Source organism: Sciurus carolinensis, chromosome 3 (genome assembly GCF_902686445.1).
Source record: "Sciurus carolinensis chromosome 3, mSciCar1.2, whole genome shotgun sequence".
Classification (NCBI taxonomy): Eukaryota; Metazoa; Chordata; class Mammalia; order Rodentia; family Sciuridae; genus Sciurus; species Sciurus carolinensis.
In genome coordinates, this window is record NC_062215.1 from 56625342 (window position 1) to 56651459 (window position 26118).

The window sequence follows — 26118 nt, forward strand, 5'->3', positions numbered from 1 at the left end:
GACTGGGCCCTGAAGACCAGGACTGGGTCTGGTTTCTAGAACCATGGCATGTCTATTCTTCCCCAGCAAGAGGGTACTTAGGAAAGTGCACATGGGGTGAGCAGAGGAGGCTGAAGCAGGTAACTCATGCCTTGGCCAAGCCCTGGGTGCCCTGCTCCATCCCACTCTCAGGCCCACAGTGTAGCTCTTCTGACCCCTGGCCTTCTGCCTGCTCATGCGGGGAATGGACTCCTTTCAGAAGCAGCACACCCTGCAACCACCTCTCAGCCCCAGATCAAGGTCACCAAGCATCTGCATGCCTTTAACTCACCTGAACCCCACCATTCTGTCCCCATTTTACATATAGGACCACTGAGGCCTCAAGGGGTACAAAATCTTGTCCCTGATGACATAGCAAGTCTAGCAGGGACGGAGACCACTGCCTGCCCCTCTGTGCCTTTCCCTTGGAGACGAAGAAATCCAGGGTCAGGAGGGAGATTGAATTCATCTTTGTAGCCTCATTCACCACTACCCCACCCAGCTCTGTGGGAAACAGACTGGCCCAGGCCAGAAGCTTCCCCAGCCTGCCCCCCACGCCCACCCCCTAGCCTGTAGTCTTTGTTTGCTGGGGGTAGCTTTCTGGCCAGACTGGCTGCCCCACCACCTGATTTGGGTAGGGGTGGCTTTCCCAGCAGTTCCCGCAGGAGGACATCCTGTGGCTGGGGTGTGGGGAAGCCCTCACTCAGCTCACGTGTGCTGAGCCCACAGGTCTGGGACAATGGAGCAGCAGGGCAGGGCGCCAGGCCAAGGGGGCAGGGCTGCAGGCAGCAGGGTGGGAGGGGAGGGCCTGGCCCAGCAGCAGGAACTTGGGCTCTAAGCCTCACTCCCTTTTCCTCACAGGGCTGGCCTGAGGCCATCAAAAACACGGGGGGGCTGGACAACATGCCTAGGGTGCTGTCCACCTTCCCAGGTAGTCCCAAAGCCCAGGGTGCACCCAGAAGCTCAGAGCACCCCCAGTGGTGACTCAGTGTCCTGGTAGGCAGCCCCTGCCCCCATCCATGATGAGGGAAGCCATCCTCACCACACACCATATACATGGCCTGTTTGATCTCAAAAAGTGGTCCTAGGGCTGGGGGTGTAGCTCAGTGACAGAGCACTTGCCAGCAAGTGCAAGTTCCTGGGTTCAATCTCAGCACTAAAACAAACCAACCAACAAAAAACAATGTGGTCCTGGTCCTGGAGCAGGAGAGGGCAAGATCTGAGCTAGGAGATCCCTGGGCTCCCGCTTTGGCCTTGGAGTCTACATTTAGTCCCTGCCAGGGACTGGGCTGAACCAGGGCTATTTTTATAAAGCTCGGGCTGCAACTGATCTTTTATTTTGAGAAGATTTGCCATCATCCACATCCTGTGGGCAGGGAGGGTGCTCAGGCAGGATGGATTGGGTGGGGGTCAGGGTCCGCCACCCAAGGACAGCTCAGGCCATCCCAGATGATAGGGAGGCCCCAGAACAGATGACAGCCCACTATGCTCAAACTTCCCACAGGAAGGACAGGAATCACCTCCCCTTTTATGGACTGTTTGAGATAGAAACCTGTGACTTCAGCAAGTGAGACTCTTGGGCTTCCCTCTGAATGGGGTCCCTGGGAGGATTGTCAGAGGGACTGCCAGGCTTGCTTCCAGAACCCAGGCCTGCTGGAATGGAGGATGTCACTAAACTGGCCAAGAGGGGAGAAGAGCAAGGCCAGGAGACTTGGGCCCAAAGCAAAGGCGCTGTCTGGTTTCAGTCTGAGCTGGCTCTTCCTTATCCCCACTCTCCCCAACCCTGGCACTTCCTCCTGACCCCACAAACCCCAGCCCTGAGTGTCTTCCAGTCTCCTATGCCATCCATTCCTGCACTGGGCTCCAGAGTGAACACCATGATACACACATCTTCTGTCTGCCCTGCTCCAAAACCTTCTCTGGCTCTCCAATGTCCCAAGACAAAACCAAAGATCTTATCCCAATCTTTAAGCCTTTCATAGTCAGACCCTGCCCCCTGTCCTGCCTTCTTTCCCTCCATTCTCCCCCTACTCCAGCAAACAGCTGACAAACCACAGCTCACTAAAGCCAGGCACTGTCACAAACTTCACTCTCACTCTCTCTTCCCTGTAATACATATATGCTGATTTCCTCAGCCCAGAGTTAGAGTTACAGCTAATAATTCTCATTTGCTTATTTTCTTTTCAGCTACATCTAGTCTACTTGTTAACTCATCAGATTAACACATTTTTAATTTTAATACTTAACATTTTTCTCTTCTAGAACTTTTCAAATTCAGTCTTTCAAACATCTCCCTGTTCTTTTCTCATAATGTACTGTTCTTGTTTTATCAATCCTACTCTTTCTTTTGAACTTCAAAAATTAAGCTTACCTAATTTTAAGTCCTCTTAAAATGAATCTATTCTCTGTAGTTTTTCAGGCAGTTTTAGAGCCAGCTGACTCCTTCTCGTGAGGATGAGTTTCCTGCTGGGCCCGGTGATACACACCTGTAATCCCAGCAGCTCAAGAGACTAAGACAGGAGGATCATGAGTTCAAAGCCAGCTTCCACAACTTAACAGTGCTAAGCAAGTCAGCAAGACCCTGACTTAAAATAAAATATAAAAAGGGGAGCTAGGGATATGGCTCAGTGGTTAAGTGCACCTGGGTTCAATCCCTGGTACAAACAAACAAAAAAAAAAAAGGATGAAAGAGATGAGTTTCCTGTGTGATTTGTTAATTTTGAATTTGAGTTAGCTTTCACAGGAATTATCATCCGGGCCCCATGTAGGCTCTGGGATATGAAGGAACAGTTTGGGATTTGCTTCTACTGGGTCTCCTGAAAACACACAGCCTCCATGAAGAAGGTCCCAGTCCCGTAAGGAAGGAAGAAAGGAAGGGAGGGACGGAGGGAGGGTCCATCTGTGCTAGGAGCTCTACCAGGACAAGTGCCTATCAGCCTGGGGCACAGTTTAGAATCAGGGAATTTGCCTGGGCTCTGGGGAGGACGCCGAGTCACCCCCATGACCCTGGAGCCCAAGCCCGTACTGCCCAGTTGTCAGAATCATGAAGCCCTGAGCCTGGAAACTGGGTCAGACTGTGATGCTTTGATGAATCTGGGCGATGAACACATGAAAGTTTGTTATATTTGACTCTCTACTTTTATATACATTTAAAATATTCCATGAAAAAATGTTTATATTAAAAATACTAGGGCTGGGGAGATAGCTCAGTCGGTAGAATGCTTGCCTTGCATGCACAAGACCCTGGGTTCGATCCCCAGCACCGCCAAAAAAAAAAAAAAAAAAAAAAAAAAAAAAAAATACTATAACAAGTGTCTAAGGCATGCGTCTGATCCCTAAATATTCTGAATCAGTTGGCTTCAATTCCAGCTCCCACTCCAGTTTTTGACGTCAGTTCCTTGCTTCTGACTCCTGGGAATTTCCCCATTAGCTTTAGCTTTTAAGCCAGCCATGTAATTTAAACATGTTTTCTTGGCATACTTTATCTAGCTTGGAGGGGAAAGGAGGGTTTCCTCATATCTACTCAATCTGACAAGCTGGCTACAAGTCCTTTCCCCTGAACAAACTCTGATTCATCCTTCAAAGCCCCATTCAAATGTACCCCTTCTCGAAGTCTTCTTCATATGCCATGTAGGTAGGTGACCAGGTACAAACTCTCTACCACTCACCCAGCTCCCACAGTACTCCCTGTGCCTGAGTGGTGACCTGATGATCCATCAACAGAGGAAACATACCTGAGGGCAAGGACGGAGTCTGGGCAGAACCCAGCGTGGGGCCTGCCAAGCAGCAGGTGGAGAAGCAGCTGCCCCTTTAGATGTGGGTTATGGGGGTTTCCAAAATTGCAAGACTCAAGAAAATTTCAAGGGCTATAATTCTGCTGTGGGCTGTCACTGAGGATGAGCTATGGTTCCTTTGGGTGTCCCAGGAGCCTGGTCTGAGCAAACAGCAAAGTGCAAGGAGGATGCTGAAAGTGGGTCCTTCCCAAACCAGTGATGCTCTGGTCCCAAGGGGAAACAGTAAGGGCAGGCCCAGGCCTAACCCTCAGCCACCCCCCACCCTACCTCCCAGCCCAGCAGCCCCTGGTACCCACAAATAAGCAGGCCGCCACTCCCACTTCTGGTCCTTTGATCCGGGCAAGCACCAACACCCGGCTGGCGCCCTCCACCTGGCTCCGACCTTATCAGGCTTGGGGAATAGACAGGTGCCTGGGGCTCAGGCCAATTAGGTGACTTGTTGAGTTACCCACTGAGTCACATCCTGGTCTAGCACAACTGGCTTTAATGGCCGAAGGGGTAAGGACACTTGGGGAACCATCCCAGTGGTGCCAGTTGTAGGCGGTAGGCTAAAGGCCACAGGGTAAGCACTCACACAAGACTCTGAATGCTGGAAATTCTCACCAAGGCCGGAAATCTCACCCAACTCGCTGAGATGCCAGACTTTTGGCCTTTCCCAAGCCAAGTAGGCTCCATCTGCAGAAGCCCCTGGGTCCCTATTCCAGGCCTGCTACTCTCTCACCATAAGACCTTAAGCAAGTTGGTTTGCTCTCTTGACCTGTCTCTGTCTGGCAAGTAAAGTTGGCAAAAGGGAGTCTGTGGGGCTATTGGAAGACACAAATGAGATGATGCTTGTAGGTGATGTGTCCACTTCCTGCCACATCACAGGGTATAAGAAAGGACTGCATGACTTCACTCATATGAACAAAGAAGCCAGCCTGGGACATAAGTGCAGAAGGAACCAGGGCACTGACCCGCACAGCTGCCCTGGGATCAATGCCCCCCACCCTCTCCCTGGGAGGCTACGTGTCCTTGGACATGTACATGCAGGGGTGTTAAATGGAGGAAGATCAGGGTAGACCCTCCTTACAGATCAGTTGGCAAGGCCAGAACCAGAGGAAATGAGGCTCTGGTCAGGTCCCCACTGGCTCAGGGGCTGCAAGCTGGGTGACTAAGGAGACAAGGCTCTCCCCTGCCCCTTCCTTGCCAGTTTGGCATCCTACTCCCTCCCAAAAATCCCATCAGCTTAAACCCCATCTTCTCAATCATTGCTGGTCACTGTGTACAGAGCCCTGGAGACTGGAGGGACCTGCCTCAGGCTACAGGGCAGGCTGACTTATTCTGGCCCAGACAGGGAGGCCCAGGAAGGGACAGGGGAGGGGGTTGGGCTCCTGGCCTGGATAGAGGCAATGTCTGTCAGCATGGGGACCTAGCCACCCGTGGGGGATGCAGAACCACACCACCTTGCTCCAACCTCGATTAGTAAGTCTCACTAAGACTGAGTCCCAGAGCTATTACATCCCCTTTCTTTCAGCCCTGAGACCACTTAAATCTGGAATGTAAGGACAGGTGGACTGGCTGAGTGACTGGGGCATCCTATGAGCTCAAGGAGGCATTGTACATACCGGAATGCTACCTAGACAGGTCAGGCAGGTTCCTGGACAGAACCAACACATTCCACCCACTCCCTCCTAGGAAACCCCAGGCTGGGGAAGGGGTTCACAGACTCAAATGCACATCAGGGATCTCCCACATCTGCCTAGGCCTCACAGCTAGATGGAGTCCAGAACCATGGGCCCAGAGATAAGCAGGCCTTAAGCTAGGGTCACACAGCAAGGTTAGGGCCAAGTCAGGACTAGATCTCCTCCCCCAGTCCTGGGATACAGCACTGGATTGAGTCTCCACCACAAGCAGGGAGTTACCTCCTGAGCATGACCAGCAGAGGTAACAGCCAGGGGACAGACCAGGGAGCCAGAGCCTCAGTCCCTTGGGGCCATGGTGGGGCAGGGAGTAGGGGGACAAGGGAGACACAGTCTCTTCACAGAGGGATGGGCCGATAGGCTGGGATAACTGCTCAGTGGCCTCCCACATAGCCTTTGCTCAGCTTATAGCAGCCCAGTGGGGTTCTGCCCTATCTCTAGCAGTCCATCAGAAGGTTGGGACTCCAGGGGAAAATGGGACAGGGACTCTCAGGCCTGAGTCTAACCCAGGCCCCAGGTTCTCCATCTTTTGCCCTGGGTTTGGGAATCTTCTGGGGCTGACCAGGTGAACTCTTGTACTTTATCATCTAAGAGGTGGTTCCCAGGGTTAATGACAATGGAAGGAATTGGAAATTGGGACAGGAGATGGAAACAGGTCACAGAGGCCCACTGGCATTACCCAACTCACTCACCTAAGAAGTGCCCTTCACCTGCCTCGGGAAGGGACTCCAATCATTAGGTCTCAATGAGACCCTAGGACACAAAAAGGTCACACAGGGTTTGAGCCTTTGGCCTATGTACATTTGTCTTCCAAGCCCCTTGGGGTAGGTGGTATGTGTTATGAGAAAAGCAGCAGAGGCTTGGACAAGTGCCATTTGTGGGTGGCAAGGGTGAGATCTGATGGAAAGCCCGTGCTGCCTCTAGGAGTCAGGACTGGGGAAGAAGAACCAACAGCCAGCAGGAGGAGATGCCAGCATCTGGGCAGGCGGCAAAGGCAGGTGGTGGCCTCACCTGACTGCAGCAAGCCAGCGCCTCGGTCCTTGACCCCAAAGTGCTGCTGGATGTCTAGAAGGACTCCTAGAAAGTGAGACACAGGGTGTTTATTGGCGATGTGTAAGGCCTGGGTACCCCCTCGCCCATCCCACCTAGGAGACCCCTCAGCCCAGCCCTCTTTCCCACCTTCAGAGCCCAGCTTGGTCCCATCCACAGAACTCCCACCCTGCTGTGACCTCCACCCTGCCCAGGCTGGCCACACCACTGTGGAGGTCAGGCTTACCTCTTGTCCCCACTGGGCCTCCCATGTGCAGCCTGGGGATAGGGCCCCACCCCTCAGCCAGTGTAGGGGCCCACAGTACAGAGACCAGCAAGGCTGCCCTGTTGTCACTCAGCCCTGTGGACAGCCATGCCTCCTATCTGCCAGCCTGAGCTTCTTGTCCACCTATGGCCAAACCCTGGCTCAGATACAGGCACCTGAGCAACAGGTATGGGCTCTACCCTCAGGGAGACCACAAAGCCCAGAGCCCAGAAAGAGGGTGGGTTGACTCCAGGCATGCACACACATGCACACACACATACACACACACATACACACACACACACATACACACACACACGCTCGCTTCAGTTGCCCTCTGGATTACAATCAGGACTCCCCATTTTTTCAATCATAGGAGGCAGGATGCAGACTGAAGAGAGGAGTCTCCAGGCTGGCTTTCTTGGGGAAGCAAAGTCCTTAAGACCATGCTTGCTTCCAAGGCCCAGCTACCTCTCCTGTCCTCTTACGGCCCTGCCTGTCAAAGGCTATGTGAGGCCCAGCAGAACCCTGGGCCCCGCCCACCTCCTGTTGCTCTTAGCCAGGGTTCCTGAATCAGCACAGGCCCCCAGCCCCAGCAGCTTATCTCTGAGGACAGCAGGACCTGGGCCACAGGTCTCAGCCCCCTTCCTGAGAAGGGGTGGGGGAGAAAAGAGGAAGAGACAGGGTCCTGCCCTTGTGAGCTCCCCATGCAGGGGATAGAGGCCCTTGGGGGACTCCCAGAATTTCTGGTGATGATAATGATGATGGCATTAAACATGATGGCAGTTTACATTGCTGAGCATTAAGTTATTCATTTGTTTAACCCTCATACAGCCCAGTGAGGCAGGTGCTGTTATCTCACATGACAGACGAGGAAACTGAGACACACGAAGTTCCGTCATGAGTTCAAAGTCATACAACAGGGAAGCAGGGGAAAGTGGAATCCCTAAGCACTGTATCAGGGTCCAGACTGGCAGCCAAAGACACGAAGAGGGTAGAATGTTATATTCCTCTCAAGACCCAGACTGGGAAGCTGAGCAATTTCCCGGCTGCAGGGTCAGACCCAGCTGGTGTCCTGGCAGCCTGACAGCCTAGAGAAACTGGCCTCCTCCTTGTTAATGCCCTGAGTGAATTCACCACAATTACCCTAATGAAGAGGCTGTGTGAGGCTCAGTTAATGACTTAATAACCAAAGCCTAATGGGGCAACAGCCTTGCCTCCAAGGTAGAGGCCAGGGGCCAGTCCTGGGCCTACAGGTCCCAATCGGCCTCTGGGCTTCTGAGGCTATGTCAGGGCACTTTAGAATCCCAGGTGGTAGCCCTGCCATCCATAGGCCCCCTGCCGCTCCTTCAAGGCTATTTCAGTTGCCTCCTTTTTTAAGAAGTCTACCCTGCTTCTCCCCTTCCCATCCCTAACCATGTCCATTCTAGTTTTGGCACTCCTCTTTAGGACAAGTTAGGATTCCATGATTTGTTAGTTCTACAGGGAAGACATTCAGGGATAGGGATATGAGCAGCTCCTGGGACCGTCTGTGACCAGAAGCTAAGTGACAATATTTATTGCTTTTTGCTAACTTCTGGGCACTGTGAGGCTCTAAGGATGGCATTTATCCTAGCCATGTACACTGGTATTTATAATTATCATTTCCATTCTGCACATGAAGAAACCAAGGCTCTAAGACATGAAACTTTTTGTCATGGAGGACATTAGTTTTTGGAGGTAAGACTTGAAATCAGGTCTGAAAATATTGAGGAAAAAACAAACTCCATTTCTCTCACTTATAACAGAAACTGCTTTTATGACCAAACTAGGGGGGGGGGGTCCCCACACAACAAACAGACAATTAACTCTGCAATGGACATCAGCTGGCTGTTCTCTAATTCCATTCAATTCTGACACTCTCTACCCATGATAGCATCAGATCCCTGAAGTGGAGAACTCAGCCCCAAGACCATTCCTCTCACTTCAGATGCCTACCTCAGCCCCAGCCTGTTTTACCTGTATACACTGGGTTTCCCACAACCCTCCCCTTGGGTTTGATCAATTTGCTAGAGCTTCTAACAAAACTCAAAGAAACCCTTACCTTTGCCTGGTTTATTATAAAGGATATTACAAAGCACATAGATGAACAGATGCCCAGAGGACACAGCTTCCATGGTCTCCCCAGACACACCAGCCTATAGGAACCTCAGCACTTCCACTATCCAGAAGGTCTCCAGATCCTGACCTTTTGGGGTTTATGGGGCCTTCATTACGTAGTCATGTAGTCACAACTGATGACATCACTGGCCAGGGTGGTCAGCTCAACTTGCAGCCCCTCTCACCTCCTTGGAACAGAACTAAAAGTCCCAACCCTTAAAACCATCCTGGCCTTCCCTGTGACCTGCCTCTATCCTGAAACTACCCAGGGAGCACTGGGCATCAGTCAATCACTAGCATGCAAAAGATACTGATCGTTTTGAAGATTCTGAGGATTTTAGGAGCTCTATGCTAGGACACAGGAAGAAGACCAAACACATTTTTCTCAATATCCATACCAGGTCTACTACCAAAAACCAAAGATTGCTCTTCTGCCATGCTCACTGTCTCTTCACGCTTTGCCGTTGCCCCCAACCCAGAGCCCAGCACACAGCTGGACCTCAGGGACTATCTGTGGGGCAGACGCATAAATGGATGGATGACCATGAACTGGGCACGGGACATGGTGAGTCATCTCCAGAACACAGAACAGGGACTGTCACAGTTTGGGTATTGGATAGATGAAAGGATGGGTGGAGTTGGGAGATGGCAGGAGAGTCAAAACATTCTCAAAGTCCCAGGACTGTGAGTCTCCATTCACAGCTCAAAGGAAGGACGTGGATCTGTGGTAACCAGAGCTCACAGGTCCACAGCCAGTCAAAGCACTCTTGCTTCCTCCTTGGAGCACAGCAACTGGCCCCCTCCCCGTCCACTGATTCAAGGCCTAGCATTTACCTCTGCCTCCAGGAAGCCTTCCCTGACTTCTCACACAGACATTTCTCCACATCTAGATGGTCATCAAAGGTAACTGGGAGCTCCTGCGCAGTCTAGAACCCAGGACATAGGAAACCCTGGACCCCTACCTCCACCATTTCACCACCATCAGGGGGAGCACAGCCTTGGGTCTAACACTTGAGCTGCCACCAGAAGGCCAGACAGAACCTTCCCAGAGAGCAAAACCTTCTACAGGCCGTGAAGCCCATGGCCAGACTCTGTCTGACTTGGATGAGGCCATGGCCACAGAAGGGCAAGATCCTGCTGGCTGCTGGCAGGGGAAGCGTGTGTCACAGCAGCAAGGCTGTCGGCTCACATTTTCCTCCGGGGCCCCAGCCTGGCTGGGCCCACGCACCCCCGCCCTTCTTTACCACAGCCTTATTTTTAGCCTCTTTTCTGGAGGCTGAGGTTTGGTGGGTCACAGGACGGGCCTCACGCCCAGGAACAGCTTCCCACAGCTCAGGCCAAGCCAAGACCCTGGCCCCACCAGCCAGGGGGCATGCAAGGTGGGGCTCCCACCCCAGAGGCAGCCCCTAGCCAGCCCAGGCCACAAGGCCAGCCTCTCCAGGCAGCCACCCCAAATCCACATCCTGAAAGGCTCCCTGACCACAGGGTCCTCATCCCTCCAGGACACATTCTGGAACAACAGGAGCCCCTGAATTTTCTCATCTACTCAGCAGTCTTGCCCATCCCAACCCACTCCCCCCAGAGCAGGGGTCTCTTCTGTAGTATGAGGTCCACTCTTTCCAGCCTTGCAGAGATCTCACGCCCCGTCAGCCTCTGACTTGGACCTAGGTTTTCAGCCTCTCCCTGGTTTTTGTCTCCTACACTGCAGCCCAGACATCTGCTTAGGTCTCACTCATCCCACCTGTGAGGACAACCTTGCTCTGCCTCCTTCAGCCAATGCTTGTCTCCTCTTCCTGCAGATTGGAAGTTGTTGATTTAGTACTGGGGATTGAACCTAGGAATGCATAACCAATGAGCCACATCCCAGCCCTTTTTTAATATTTTATTTAGAGACAGGGTCTCATCAAGTTGCTGAGGCTGGCTTTGAACTCGAGATCCTCCTTCCTCAGCCCCCCAAGCTGCTGGCATTACAAACGTGCACCACCGTGCCCAGCTCAGTGGAAGCTCCTGGAAAGTTCTCCCCCTCCACTCCATGTCCTCACCTGCATCACTCCCCTAAGACCAACTGCCTCTGGTAGCTCATCTCCATAGACTTAATGCCTCCGTTTCTCAGTTTCCTGGACTCTGACTCCATGGGCCCCCTTCTGAGAGGCACCACTGCAGTACCCAAGTCGAGTACCTGATGGTCAGTCGTTACCTTCTCCTCCCCTCCCTGAGTCCCAGGAACAGGCCCCAGCCAGTCATCTCTTCTTCACCACCCAGCCTCCTCACCTCTAGCCTCTGCTGACCCAGCCACATCCCTTCTGCAGCTGGATCCCACAAGCACTAAGCAATCACCAACTAAGTTGTAGGTCCTGAGCCGGGGCTCTGGAGGCCTGAAGGTCATTTCTGAGCTCAACAATCTAATACTGTGGCCTTGTGGGTGTCATCTCTTGCCATGCCTTAAGTCACCCAGGACTTCCTCAAGATTCACTGGCCCTGGTTCAGCAATGCTAACAAGGCACATATTTATGTGAACTGAGTGCTTCCTGTGTGGCAGACATGGTCTGAGAGTGTCAGCTCATTAAGTGTGGCTCCCCATTGCTGCCTGAATAAAGCCCAGGGCAATAGAGCACTTGAGGTCCCTAACCCAGCCAGAGCTGCCACTAGTTGGACCTCCATTTCTTCCTGGGTAAATGGAAATGTTAGGAACTTCAGGGGTGCCCAGGCCTGCCTGAGAATCCCAAACACCCTTAGAGAAGGTGCTTATTAGAATACAGCCTCCTGGGCCCCACCTAGGTCTGTAGAATTTCCCAGAAGGGAGGCCCCATGACTTGCCATCGCAGTCTGCAGTCTCCAAGTCCCAAATACCTGTGTCCTCTCCCTGCACAGCCCATCTCTGCCTCATCCTCCAGGGTCCAGATCCAAGGTCATGTCTATCAGGGTGCCCCCCTCTCCTCTGAGGCTCTTGATAAAGTGGAGCCTAAAGGGAACTCTGAGCTGGATAGCCTGTGGCCCTGATTCACCCTGAGAGCTGGTCTCAGATGTTCATGGTGAGCACTCATCACTGCTGGGTGACCCCAGAAAAGTCAGGTCCAGATCCCAGGACTCCTGGCCTCCTCCAGCCAGGCCCAACCTGCTAACATCATGGAGTCCTTGAAAGGTCAAGGTGTAAGAGAAAGCTAACAATGACCTCAGGAGCCCTGGGCTCAGACAACCTCAAACATAAGGTACAAAAAGCAGGATCCTGAAGCCTCTTCCTAGACCTTGTGCTAGTCAGCTACAACAAGCCTCTGGGTGCTCACCCTTATTCCCCCACATCCCCCCAGCACTGTTTTTCACCACACAGTCCCTCCTCCTGAACCTTTCTCAGAGTAGCAGGCAGCTTAGCTGGACTCTCAAGAGCATAGGCTTCAGAACCAGACCATCTGGGTTTTACATCCCAATTTTTCCATCTTCCCTGCTGTGTGACCTTAGACAAACTGCTTAGCCTCTCTGACCCAGTTTGCCTCCCTATAATATGACTTGGTTTTAAGACAACTTTACATGGTTGTTTTGAGGTTTAAGTAGGTTAATACATGTAAAATGTTTACAACAGTGGCTGGCACATAGTAGGTATTCAATAAGTGTCACAAATGTTATCAATGATCATTAACTAACGGGGCAACAATAACCCCAGGCAAGAATGAGGGGAATTCTCACCTCAGTTTTCTTTTCTCCAAAATGGGGACAGATACTTAGAAAGACGGACCCTAGGGACCTGAAGGGATGGAACATGCTGCCTTTGGTCAGTCTCTCCCAGAGGGACCTGGTCCTCCTGTGGAGGCCTCAGAGCTGGCTCACTCTGGGAGTTTTGCCCCCATTCCAGCACTCAGCCACAACTCCCACCCCCGGTAATTACAGAGACCTAAAAGCCTGGCTCTGCTGACCTGGCTCTGGATGGCTAAGGCTAGGAAACCACAGCCTGGCCCCACTGGCACCCCCACAGCCTAGGGGCCTGCCAAGGCAATGCTTGAGCCAGGGACCCAGCTCCCAAGCACACACACTCATACCTGCCCTGATCTGCCTTCTCTCTCCAACGACAAACGAGTGACCCCTTCTCTGAGCCTCTGGTTGCCCATTCATAAAGTTGTCCAGGATCTTAACGCATCCCTGCTATGTCATTCCTGAATCTCAACCGAGTTTGCTTTAAATGTACCAACTCTCCTTTCCCCATGTCACCCTATAAATCTAAGTCATATGTCAGGACAGCCTAGAGGCCATCTCTGCAGGTACCATGAGGATGAGGCCCTCCAAAGCTTTGGCCCCTTGGAAAGACACCCCTCTCCACCCAAGAGCCCTGCCTGAAGACCCCACCAACCCTAGAGAGGCGCCATCCCCGGAACCCAAGAGCCCCCCTCCTCCCAGCCACTTCTCTATGCCCAGAGTGGGCAGGGCCGACAGCCGGGCCTCTGGTCTGTGGTTCTAGCCTATCATTTAGGGCCAGCTTTCCTGGAACCAGACTCTGCCTTAGCAATTTGGGGGCTCTGCACAGCCACTCCTTTCCAGCTCCGCCTCCCAGCCCTGTCCTGGCCCAGGGACTCCCCAGACCACCAGGGGTCAGGAACAAGGTGGCCATAGCCTTATCATGACCCTCAGAGGGTGTGGTTGGTGTGTTCACCAACGTAGGATAAGGCCAGGGCACAGGGACAGAGAGGGTCGGGGAAGATAAGACACTTCAGAGTGGCGCAGCTCAGGCACAAACACCCTCAGCCTGCTCTGGTGTGTGACTTCAGTGGTCACAGAGACCAGAGACTCCTGCTCCCACTTATCTGGCAGAAAACTGAGATTCAGGTGAACAGGACAGAGGCTGAGGGATCCTGCAGGAGCTGGCCTCCAAGCTCCTAGACCTGGTTATGTTGCCACCCTCAGCCTAGAAACTACCAGAAAAGAGGCAGCATCCAGTCCCCCATCAACACCCACGCCAGCTGTCATCATGTGAGTGCTAGAAATGGTTTTGTGACCAAGTAATACCACCACTGCCCAGGCACAGCCCTGAAGTTTTCAAAGCCTGAGCATGCTCCTTGCCCTGGGGACCCCAGGGCATACTCAGCAGTGAATGCCCATAGAGGCCTCATAGAACTGGCAGTTGAGCTGCAGGGAGACCCTAGCAAGGTCTCCAGGTGGAGAGAAGACTGAGGAGGAAGCAGGTCAAGGCCCTGTCCTCCAGCTCCAAGCTCTGGCTTCTGGATTAACTTCGCATATTTTTTAATAAAGTTTTTAAAAATATTTTTAAATTGTCAATGGACCCTTTTTTTTATTTATGTGTGTTGCTGAGAATCGAACCCAGGGCCTCACACATGCTAGGCAAGTGCTCTACCACTGAGCTACAACCCCAGCCCTCTCCATATTTCTTGATTTAATTTAAATTCTTTTGCCCTCAGACATGTTCTCTAGGACTCCACTCACCCACCTTCCAGCCACCTGGAGAGAACCAGGCCCAGAGAAGACCAGTGCTCTCCTTCACAAGGCTTTGCTATGTGACCCAGGGCCAGCCCTGTGCCCTCAATGCTTTATCTGCAAAGGAGACAGGGCAAAGACGCCACTGTGCCCTCCTGAATGTCTAGAAGTCACTCTGCCCAGTGTGGGGGTGGGGTGGTCCCATTGTCAAGACTGAAGACAGTGCAGACAAGGACTGCCGGGACCACGTCCTCTCATTTCCTTCCTGGAGACATGAGGCCCAAGGCTCATTGTGTGCCCTGGGCAGGACAAAAGGGTAACACCAGTCACTGGCAGAGAAGTCCTGGCCTCAGCAACGGGGACCTAGCCCTTAACCTATCTAAGCCAACGAACATCCTTTCTACCCACCCTAGGGTCAGACAGGGCTGGGTCAACCCAAGTCTGCCACCCAAGCCTGTGCCAGCCTTACATGCATGCTGGAGTCACAAATAGTTGATCCCTTAAGGCTGTAGGGAGATGGTGACCCTACATGGGGACAGGTGCTAAGACAGAAGCAAACAGGGTGCAGCTCAAAACCAAGATTGGAGGCTAGGGGTGTGGTTCAGTGGTAGAGTGCTTGCCTAGCATGTGAGAGACCCTGGGTTCTATCCCCAGCAACAAAAAAAAAGAAGGAAAACAAAACAAAAATCCCCCAGTGTTAAGTGCCTGATTCAGCTCAGAGAATTGAAGAAAACTTCCTGAAGGAGGTCAGAACACTGCCAAGACCCACCAGGGGAAATGGAGGCTGGCAGTTCCTCAGGAACAGAACTGATTACCCTGGGGAAGAAAGATGCAAGCAAAGCCAGTAAAGCAGACACAAGTTCTTGAGATCAAAGACCCCACAAGGCCCTGACCACAGCAAGAGAGGGACAAAATAATTTATTCAGGGATCAGAGGAGGGTCAGGATCTGCCTTGAATCACACAGCAAAGTCTACAAACAAAGCCAGAAGCATGATGCTCAGACTGGGAGACACTTAGGGCCCAAGAGGGAGCCCAACCCCAAAAGCCAGAGGATCAGGCAGTGTTATTTGTCTTTTTTTTTTTTTTCTTTTATTGGTAGTACTGGGAATTGAACCCCGGGGCACTCTACTACTGAACTGCACCTCCCCAAACCCTTTCTAATTTTTATTTTGAGACAGTCTTGCTAAGTTGCCTAGGACTGGCCTTAAACTTGTGATTCTCCTGCCTTAGCCTCTCAAATTGCTGGGATCACAGGTATGAACCACCGGGCCGGGGTCCCTCATTCTTATCTTTCTTCTCTTCTCAAGGTTTCACACCAGAGCAGAAACAAAAGCCACTTCCTTTTGTGAAAGGGTCTGGGGAAGGGGTGATGAGCTCTCTGCCCATGGGCAGCTCTGCCTAGGGCAGCCTAACTCCCAAAACAGGCTGTGAACTGCAGCCTATAGCCATCCTGCCCCAATCACAAAATGGGAAACTGAGGCCTAGGACAGTGTTGCAGTATCTGGCCCCAGATCCCAGGTCAGGCAGGTGGCCTGCACTTCCTCCAACAGGTCAAGCAGCACAGCAGAGGTGCTGGCAGAAGCAGCAGGAAGTACCTTGAGGAAGAAGCCTGCTTACAGCTGGTGATCAGTCACCAGGGCACTCACCTGAGCACATCCTCTGCCAGAAAGGTGATCAAGACTCTCCACCCCTTGGCCCTTAGCTGGGATTTCCCCACTGTACAGACATGGCAGTGATCAGGGAAAAAAACCACAAGGAGAGTGAACCCCAACCTGGCAGCCCCTCCCGTCTATATCCAGTGAGGCCACTCAGGGGAAGCCCCCTGAGCCCCAGCTCCTGGCTGGGTCCCTGGGCTCATCTCTCAACTGGGTTTGTGTTAGTGAGCAGTTGCCATGGAGACTGGTCTCAGCTTCTCTGGCAGAAAAGGACTCCCCCAGGGCAGGGCTCTGTCTCTTATCACCAGCCCCCACTCTGCCCAACTCCAAGTGCCCTGTGTGTGACAAGCTGGATCAAAGGGAAAGAAAATAGGTCTTGGGAAGGGAACAGGTGCCGCAGAGAAGTTGGGGAAGAATCTCAGTTCTCAAATAGTCATTCACCAACCATAATTAGGGCCTGGACCAGCTCCCTCTTGCTGGGCCTGGTTCCAGGAGCAAAATGCTACCACCTACACCCTCAGTTCTGCTTCCACTTTACAGATGGAAGAATGGGAGCCCAGGGGGCAGAGGCAGCTCTGGCATCAGGAAGCAGAGCTGGGAAGGGAGGGGGTGCTTAAGACCCTCACCTGATGGGCTGCCTCCTTCCTCTGACTTGGCAGCCATAGGGGGCTTAGAATGTAGAGTGAGTGACTGCTGGGCTGGTGGAGCCATGGGAGCCATGTGCCCTAAGGAAACTCAAACTGCCTGAAATAAATTGAACTGAAATTCACCTGCCCAAGAGGGCTCCTGCCCTGGCCAGTAGACCTCTGAGCTTCCAGATCAGAAGCAGGGAACATGCCCCACCCAACGATCCTGAGGCTAGAAGGCCTGCTGCATTGGGGCATGCAGTGTGATCTTAGGCAAGTGCCTTTGTTCTCTAGGCATCAGTGTCCCCATCTGCACAAGGAGGTAGAGGAAAGGGTTTAGACAAGGTTTCTAGGTTACTTCAATTTTGTCCAACCAAAGCAATGCTCAAGAAAAGAGAATGGGTGCCTGGACCTCCTCACCTGGTTCTGAGGCCACCTGCCCTCAGGGGGTTCTCATGGGGAGAAGGAAAGACCATAATTAACTGGATCGCTGGGTGGCACTGGGAATGCTAGGGCAGAGGCAGAAGCCACTCGGTTCCCAGGATAGAGCCCAGCCCCAGTGTAAAGGGAGGGGCTAGCAAAGGTATCTGAAAGGAACTATCACAAACAGAAACGGGAAGGGCATTCTAGCTGGAGGCACAGCTTGAGCCTCTGCATGAAAGAGAAGGCAGCTGACATTTGTGAAGCCTTCAGAGGTATCTGGCCTAGTCCCAGGTGCTTTGGATACATTCTCATTCATTCCACACAGCCCAGGAGGTGGAGATGATCCCACAGAAGGCTCAGGTGATGGCTACAAGGTCACACAGCTGGCCAAGCTGAATAGCGTGGACTCCATCTCCAGTGGGCAAAGACTCTAGACCTGCACTGTCCACGCTGGTGACCCCCAGCCACACAGACATGTGCTGAAAAGATAAATTATGTACTGGATTTCAAAGAGAGTATGAAAAAAAAAAAAAAAGGCAAAATATCCCAGTAATAAATGTGATATTAATTACACATTGAAATATATTGAATACATTAAGTAAAATATATTGTTATTTAATTGCATCTATTTCTTTTTTAATCTGGCTACCAGAAAATTTGAAACTAATGTGACTTGCATTATATTCCTCTTAGACAGAGCTGGTCTATACCATAAAAAAAAAAAAAAAATGCAGAGGATGAATATAAAGGAGAGTGGGAATTCCTTCATTCTTCGATGGGGCCTGATTATGAGGTTCTCAGGGTCCAAGTGGGCAAACATCAAAGACTGAATGAGGAGTACCTGCATCCTGCCTCTGTCCCAGTTGGGCCAGCAGGCAACAGACAGACACAGGTCCTGGCACAAGGAACATAAAGTCATAGCAGTTACTATAGAGACAATTAATGTTCCTAAAAAACTGAACTTGGAGGTAGGGGGAGGGAAGTGTCCCATAAAGAGAGAGAGGTAGCCAGGCTTATCCGGAGAGGAAATCGGTACATGTTATGTGTTGGGGGTGGGGTGGTGCATGAGCTCCAGCCCTGGGCCTCGACAGGGCGGGATGCACAGCCCAAGCTGGGTGTTTGCCCAGAGCTTTCCGGGCCTTCCTCCCCACTGCCCCACATCCCTCTTAGCCACCCATCCCCATGACCAGTTCACCAGAAATTGGCTATCTTGTTCCCCCATTCTGGCAGTCTAACCCAAGTAGAGGTAGGAGCAGATAAGCACCAGACCTACTGATCCCATCCACTCTCCTGGTAGAGTCAGTTCCCTTAAGAATGTCAGAGAAGGTGGTCTAGAGTCAGAAAAAAATGAGTTGGAAAATGTTACAGTCAAGATCAGCACCATTCGTTCCTCAGCTGGGAGAGGATGGGGAGAACTCTTCCCAGACAGACTTACTATTAGATCTAACACTACCTTTGTTGTCCACTTTCTGGGCCATCTTGGATGAGGGCCTGTCCAGGGGCCTTGATTCCCCCATCAAGGTGTACAGAAGTTATTTTGCACCAACTACATGTCCCTGATATTCTCCAACTTCTCCCCACAGGGTGGCACCTAAGCTCCTAGGGAGAATGGTACAAGTATGATAGGGTTGGTACACTTGGGTTTTTTTGTTTGTTTGTTTCGGTACTGGGGATTGAACCCAGGGATACTTTACCACTGAGCTACAATACCAGTCCTTTTTATTTTTTATTTTGAGGCAGGTTCTTGCTAAGTTACTGAGGTTCTAAGTTGCTGGGGCTGGCCTTGAATTTGCAGTCCTCCTGCGACCCTGGGATAGATTGTAGCCATGCACCACCACACCCAGAATTTGGGGAGTACTCAATACTACTCCTGTTCATCAGATCAGGGTAAGGGTCTCTTGGGGACAACTCAACCCAGTGGAGTACTGATACCACTAGTACCTACTTCCAACTCTCCCCAGTGGAGGGAAAGAGCCCAGATGGTTTTGCAAGCACCAACTGGGGGGAGGGAGAAGCTTCTGCTCTCCCATCAGTTTTTCCCTTCCATCTGATATAACTCCATTCAACAGAGGGGAAACTGAGGCCTAGCGAGGGGCACCCAGGTGGCATATGTTTTATGATTCACTTGCCAATCATCACTAAGTTCTCTTTAGAGTCTATCTTAAACCTCTCTCCCTATTTTTCTGTGATGGCACATTCTGGGATAGCATGCCAAATACCCAGAACTATTCTCCTTCAGGGAACCCCACCTATGTCAGCCTGGCCAGATTCCTTTCCTCTCCAGACTACATCATTCCCAATCAGGGGTGGATCCACCTAGGGCAAGTCCCTCCTTCTTGACCCTTGAGAAGTCAGGGAGAGGAGCCAGCATAAGGGAATCCCAGAAACACCTCCATCCCAAGAGGCCCAGGATCAATCAGAAATAGGGAGACAGACCTAAACATAAGCTGAGACTGGCCCAAGGTCACACACAAAGCACATTTGGGATAAATCAGGGATTAGAACCCAGTTGTTCTATCCATCTCAATTCCATCCCTATCGCTGATTCCCAGAGATGTTCACAGAAGATGAGGCCTCCCCTCTTTCGCCCCAGAGGCCGGTGCTCTGTCCCAGGCCCCAAGCGCCATACAGCAGGGGGAGGCGTGCGTCTTCAGGCCTGTAGCCAGGGCCAGCTGCAAACCGCATCCAGGGTCCCCAGGCGCCGCCGACCCGCCCCGCCCCTCCCTCGGCTCCCCGCAGGCCGGAGCCTTTGTCAGCCACGCGCTCACAAGCTCACACACACATCCGCGCCGCCACGAGTGCACACACTCAGTCTCCCTGGCGCACACCCGCAAGGGGCGCACACACTCGCCGCACGCACTCAGGGTGGTGGAAACGGCTAAGGAAGGAAGGAACTGACTGGCCCTGGATACACAGCCCGCCTGGGCTAGGGGAAGATTACGAGAGGCCCAGGAACCTGCGGCTGTGGCGGGAGGGGGCGCAGAGGAAAGAACGCAGAGAGACGCAGAGGAGACTCGAAGAAGAGGACAACGGAAGGGCCGTCAAGGGCTGGCGAGGACTCGCTGGCTACTCTAGGGATGAGGACTCCTCCAACCCTTGTCCCTGGGTGTGTGGGGCGTGGGGGGGGGGTACTCGGGACTGGACCCGTGGAGCACCGGGGCATCACTTGCTCAGTTGTGCCTGAGGACAGAACCATTGGGGGACTCCGCGTAGGGCTTGGATATAGGGAACCTGGGGCCAAAAAGCTCCCTAGGGTACTTCGTGGGGGGTGGGGGGATTCCTGGGTCCTTGGGTTGGGTGGGGCACTTGCTCACCTGCCACGGTGTACCTGTCCAGGTAGTTAAGCACGTTGCCCAAGCTGAGGATGGCGGCGGCTGCCCCCCGCCCGCGGCCCAGGGTGACCGGTTTGGGCTCCTGCGCGCCGGGGCCCTTGGCAGCGGCTGCGCAGCCGGGGGTGCCGGCGATGCTGGGGGGTCCTGCCGGAGCCCGCCTCACACTGCCGGACAGCGTCTGCACCTCATCGTCCGCGGCCACGACTCCAGCGCTCCCGATACCCCGCGCCCCGCAGCAACCGCTACTGCCGGCCCCTCGCTGCGCCCCCCGGCGCCGGCGCCGCCGCTCCGCGTCCGCCTCCTCCTCCTCCGCGCCGCCCGCCGCCGCCGAGGCGCATTCCAGGCACATCATGCCGGCCGGGATCGGGGCGGCGGGGGGCGCGGGGGCCACGGGGCCCAGCTCGGGCCCTCTCAATGCGTGCGTGCGCTGCGGAGCCGCGGCTGCACCATCCCGGCTGGGCCCCGTCGGCTTCTGAGCTCCGGCTCGAGCCCCGGCTGCGGCGCTGCCACTGTTCAGCCCGACGCGCCGCCGTCGCCGCGGCGGCTCTGACAGCTGCGGTCCGGACCCGCCCACCAGGCCCGCGCCCAATCAGCTCCATGCTCGGGCCACAACCCCGCCCCGCACGTGCTGCCCCGGGGGGCAGGGGGGGCCTGGCCGCAGAGCCCCACCCACCTGACGGGGGCGCAGTCTCGCTGGAGCTGTGCGGCCGTTGAAGCAGGCTAAGACCTGGAAGGGTTTTATGGGGAGCTACCCAGCTAGGATTGGGGTGCGGGAAGCTGGAATCCCAAACACCTTCGCAGTAACCTCCACCCAGTCTCTCCCACGGGAGTGGACACCTGGAAGAGACTGGGAGAGGACAGGGGGCTTAAGCATAGGGTATTTGGACAACCTGGAGAGAAGGGTCTTAGATGGTCAAAGCAGAGGCACCTGTTGGAGAGTCTGTGGCTCTAACAGCTGCTCACGCTCCGTGATTCAGTCAGCTCAGGGAGGGCTAATGATTGGTGGGGACTCAGCCCAGGACCCAGACCTTCACCAGGCATGGAAGGCTGTGCTGCCTGTCTCCCCAGGGAAACACAGCTCCAGCCCCTAAACTACCCAGAGCCCACTCAAGTGTGTGTACACCCAGTTCCCTTCTGTCTCAGAGTGGTGTCCTCTAGTAGGGAGAACCAGGGTTCAAATTAGGACCCAACAAAACCAGGACATTGAGGAAGAGCCCCCTTTCAGGTTTGTAATCTCAATTTAGGGAGACCCTTTCTCAAAAAACTAAAAATAAAAAAAATAAAGAAAAGAAAAGAGGTCTGGGGATGAAAAAAAAAAAAAAAAAAAAAGGAGGAGGAGGACGAGGGTCTGTTCTCCTGAGGATACTACCTCTCCAGGCTTCAGACTTCCAACTGTGCACTAGAAAGGTACAAAACTGTTAGGGGAAGTCAGGAAATTGGGTCCTAGCTCAGTGGTGTGTGGCATGATCCTGGACAGAGCCCCCTACACACACACACACACACACAGAGTCTCTCTCTCTCTCTCTCTCTCTCTCTCTCTCTCTCTCTCTCTCTCTCTCTCTCAATTTCTCTGTCTGGGGGCAGATAGGAGGATGGGATTCAGATGGTCTGAAAGTGAGGGGTCACTACTCTCTCCCAGGGAGGGATGGTCCTGTTTCCTCTGGATAGTGGCCATGTAGCCCCTGTGTCCAGGACCACGATCACTGCTCGGATACATTTCAGAGATGCTGTGTTTCTTTGCAGCTCCCCCATCTTCTCTCCCCTATCATCTTTTTGGGATTTTGATTGAAATTAAAATCCTGTAAAGTACTGAGGACACAATGTTAGAACTGGACAGATCCCCAGAAATCAAATTTGTTCTTATTGTACAACTAGGTCCCAGGACATAGTAATGACCTCAACATGAACATGCAGCTAGTCAGGGTCAGGGTAGGAACTAACCCAAGTCTCTGCTATCGGATAGAGTTGGGAGCTTACATCCTACTGCAGGCTGCTCCTGACCCTATGTCCAAAGCTGGTGCAGTTTATGAAATTGTCGGCCATGGTGAGTCATGGCATAGCCAAAGGGTGATGCAGCATGAGGCACCCACACACACACACACACTGTCTCTGGTGAGCAGAGTTAATCCCCAAGCTGGTGTTTCTTGGCGCCTTCGAGGTGTATTTTAAATTCTGTGAAGTGACTAAAAATATGCTTCAGTGTGTTGGGTATGAATGACTGTGACGGCAGGGTTAGGAAAACAGATTTCATTCTGAAAGTTGCCTGCTGCCTCTTGCCAGCTTGTTGAACTCAGGCCTGCAAAGTCAGATGAGGGAAGTTCCACTGGGTGGCCTGTGATGACAAGTGATTAACAGGCAAGGACAGACCTAGGAGCTCCCTGGGGATAGAGCTGGGCCCAGGCAATGATCTTCAGAATGATATGATGGTCCAGCTTAAGGAGTGCCTGGCTGTTGGATACTGCCCCAAGGAGGAGCTGAGCTACACCCCATGCTCCCTTTCCCTCTCCCTCCCACTCCCCATCCTTTCCCCATATCCCTCCTGTCCAGAGAAACAGGACTTTCCCCTGCACCCAAAAGAAGAGGATTCTTTTTCTGTGGCCTTCCCTTTCCACCACTGGATAGAGAAAGAACCTAGAGCTTTGAGTCTTTCGAATTTGGGAGAACTCTGAAGTGCCACCAAGCAAGCCAGTCATTCCTTCTGTGTGGATTTTTCTGGAATTTTAACCAAAAGACAGTCTTTAGTGTTGGTTCTGTATATGATAAAGGACTATCAAAGGCAGTGTGATGCAGAGGACATTAAGCCCTTTCTGACCATGTAGTCCTGGGCAAATCACAGTGGCTTTCTGAGAACCTCTGGCAATATTGTAGGACCATCAGCCATAGAACTTAAAGGGTTCTTATCTCTGTCTCACTGATGAAGAGACTGTGAGGCCCAGGAAAAGAAGTAATTTTCCCAAGGTCTCATACTTAGCAAATGATGGAACTTGGACTAAATCCAGGTGTGTCTACCTCCTAACCCAGCACTTCTTCAAATACCCCACAGTGCTACCCTCAGCTTCTGGAGCACTGGGTTTTCTTATGGGTGCAACAGGAAACTTGCTAAAGGGGCTTCTGATTAGGTCAAAAACAAATGGGCACAGGACATTAATGGCCATTATTCCAAGCACAAGTGTTCTTGGAAGTGGTAGGGTAAAACAGAGAAGCAAGTTTCCCAAGGGACTTCAGAGCCTTTACTATGAGAGTGTATACTATGAGTCTCCAGACTCATAGAGGGAGGCAGAGATGCCGTGTGCCCTTGCGACTACAGTTCTCTAAAAACATTCAGAAACACTGGCCTAGAATGTACCAGCTCCCCCAAAGCTGATAACTGAAAGTTCAGTCCACCTTTCTTCTGCCCTTCTCCACACATGGGAGTGTCTCCAGGGTTCAGGCCTCAGTTTTTTCCCTTCTCACTTGGCACATGCTCTCTTGGAAACCTCTCACCCATACTACCCAGGCTTTCAGGAATCCCATGTGCTCATGACACCCCAACCTCCAGGTCTACATGTGCCTCATCTCCGAGCACTATATCCATATGCAGTCTCCTTCACATACCCCCTGCCCAGGGATTTCACAAACACCTTAAGCTCAGCACATTCAAAACTAAATTTCTCATCCTTCCCCCAAACCTGCTACCACCTTGGCATCATTTATCTCTTGACAAACGGCACCATCACCCATAGTGTCACCAAGAAGGAGACTTGAGGGACATTTGGGACTCTTTCTTATTCCTCAACTCTCAAATCTAGAGACAAATTTTTTTTCCAATTTCCCCACTGCCTACTCTGTATCTCCCTGGACCTTTGTAAAGCTCAACACCACCCATTCCAGCACCTCCTTCCAGGCTTTTCTCCATAGTGCCTGATATTAACTTTCTAAATCACATATGTGACCCCATCACCACCTTTCACAAAACCTTTCCATGGATCACAACTGCCTGTAGGATTATAAGTATTTAAGTTCCTTATGCAGTCTCCAAGACCCTTCACAACCCTTCCTAACCCATGACAATCTCCAACCTCAGCTCCTACTACCCATCTCTCAGAATTACTCCTGAACTCAATTACAGCCATTATACTTTCTGGAGTCTGGGCAAGTGGCAAGAATTGGGTCACTTGTTTTAGTCCCTGCCCTCCCCTCAACAGAAAAGCTCTGGTCCTGCTAACCTAATGATGGTTCAGGACCACGGAGAGCGTCACACGTGCAACACCCCCCCCCCCCCCCCCCCCCCCCCCGACCCTTTAGTAGGACTCAGCCTAACTTTCTACCTAGCTTCCTCCTCCCACTGGTCCTTCAGAAACCCAGCACAAACATGACTTCCTCCAGAAGCCTTTCCTGACCCACCTGAACAACCAGTCATTTCCTCCTCTGGGCTATTGAGTAACCTGTGCATCTGATTATGTTTGCATAAGAGACCACCAGCACTAGCACCCCCTGACAAACCATGAGCCTTGAGGACCCATACCCTGTCTGATTCATCTTCATGATCCAGCACAGAGGAGGTACTTTGGAAATGTTTGTTGATTGAATGAGTAAATGACATTTAGCAGGTGCAGGAAATGTGTGTTGATTTGTATCATGTTTCTGTTGCTCTGAGTGACTCAGACACCAGCCAGATTCCCCTTCTGGCCCCTCTAGAAAAGGCATTTTCTCCCTGTTTGACTCCACCCTCCATTAGTCTCCACCTGCCATTTGCCTCCACCCTTAGATTAGCCTTCCCTAGAGGTCACCACCCACAGGTGGGGAGAAGGCACCTCTTCTCTGCTCCTGCTGTTGCCAAGCAGAGGACTCACTGGAACACCCCATCCCCCAGCCTGAGCCTGCCTCATGAGTCTTGTTCAGAATGCCTCATCTCTGCCTCTCTCCCGCCTGCTCAGAACAGATGGCACTGAGTCCCCACTAACACAGAAGTTCCTGTTCTATCATCTGAACATTTTTAACATTTTCTAAATTATAGAAGTTTCAGTTCACTTTGATCATGGACTGAGACAATCAGAAATGAAGAACTCCTTGAGGGACATTGAGCCCAGCCTCTTCACCATCCCATGAGAGGCTACATCCTAGGGAGGATCAGTGGCCTGGCCAAGATCATTGCAGTGGACACTGTCTTTGTTTTTGGCTTTTGTCACTTTCTTCTTTCATTATTTTTTGCTTGTTTTTGTTTTCATGGAGCTGGGTATGGAAACTAGCACCTCACACATGCTACCACAGAGCTATAGCCCCAGACTTGCTGTTTTGTTTGATGATTAGAATTCATTCATTCCTCTTCTTTACAGCACTCTGGTCTCCTGGTCTTAATGGAGTTATAAATCAAGGCGTGGGCATAGCATCTTAGCTAGCCCAACTAGACTTTTATGCTTTAAATCTTGAGTAGGTGGCAAAAGAACAAAGAAAAAACTGTCTAGAGCTCTGAAGAAGGCCCCCAAATAATACGACCCAGCAGTGGATCCCACCGTTATGTATAATTATAAGGCACCAATAAAAAGGAGGAAAAATAACAAATGTTTAAAAAGGGAGTAAAATGGCCCAGGAACCCTGGCTCCTGAGACTCCAACCTGCCCATCAATTCTGTAAGCTCCTGATATGCTTTCAATAAATGCCTTTCCTACTTAAGTCAGTCCATTTCTGTTGCATATAACTCCACATCCCAAACTGATATTGTCACCCAGAGGAGTAGATGCACCTGTACCATATACCTTG

The 26118-nt window shown here is 52.1% G+C and overlaps 1 protein-coding gene across 3 annotated transcripts in view; it reads right to left on the minus strand.

Annotated features, from left to right (window-relative positions):
* Spns2 (SPNS lysolipid transporter 2, sphingosine-1-phosphate) overlaps positions 1 to 20913 on the minus strand; it is a 36144-nt gene extending 15231 nt beyond the window's left edge. For 2 of the 3 annotated variants that reach the window (XM_047544165.1, XM_047544166.1), the window contains exons 1-2: positions 20362 to 20913; positions 6503 to 6568 (exon numbers count right to left, since the gene is read on the minus strand). In XM_047544165.1, the coding sequence (XP_047400121.1) occupies positions 6503 to 6568; positions 20362 to 20731 (436 nt within the window). In that variant the 5' untranslated portion in view covers positions 20732 to 20913. The remainder of the gene's footprint in view (positions 1 to 6502; positions 6569 to 20361) is intronic. The other variant, XR_007107663.1, reaches the window with a different exon arrangement.
* Between the last annotated feature and the right edge of the window lie 5205 nt (positions 20914 to 26118).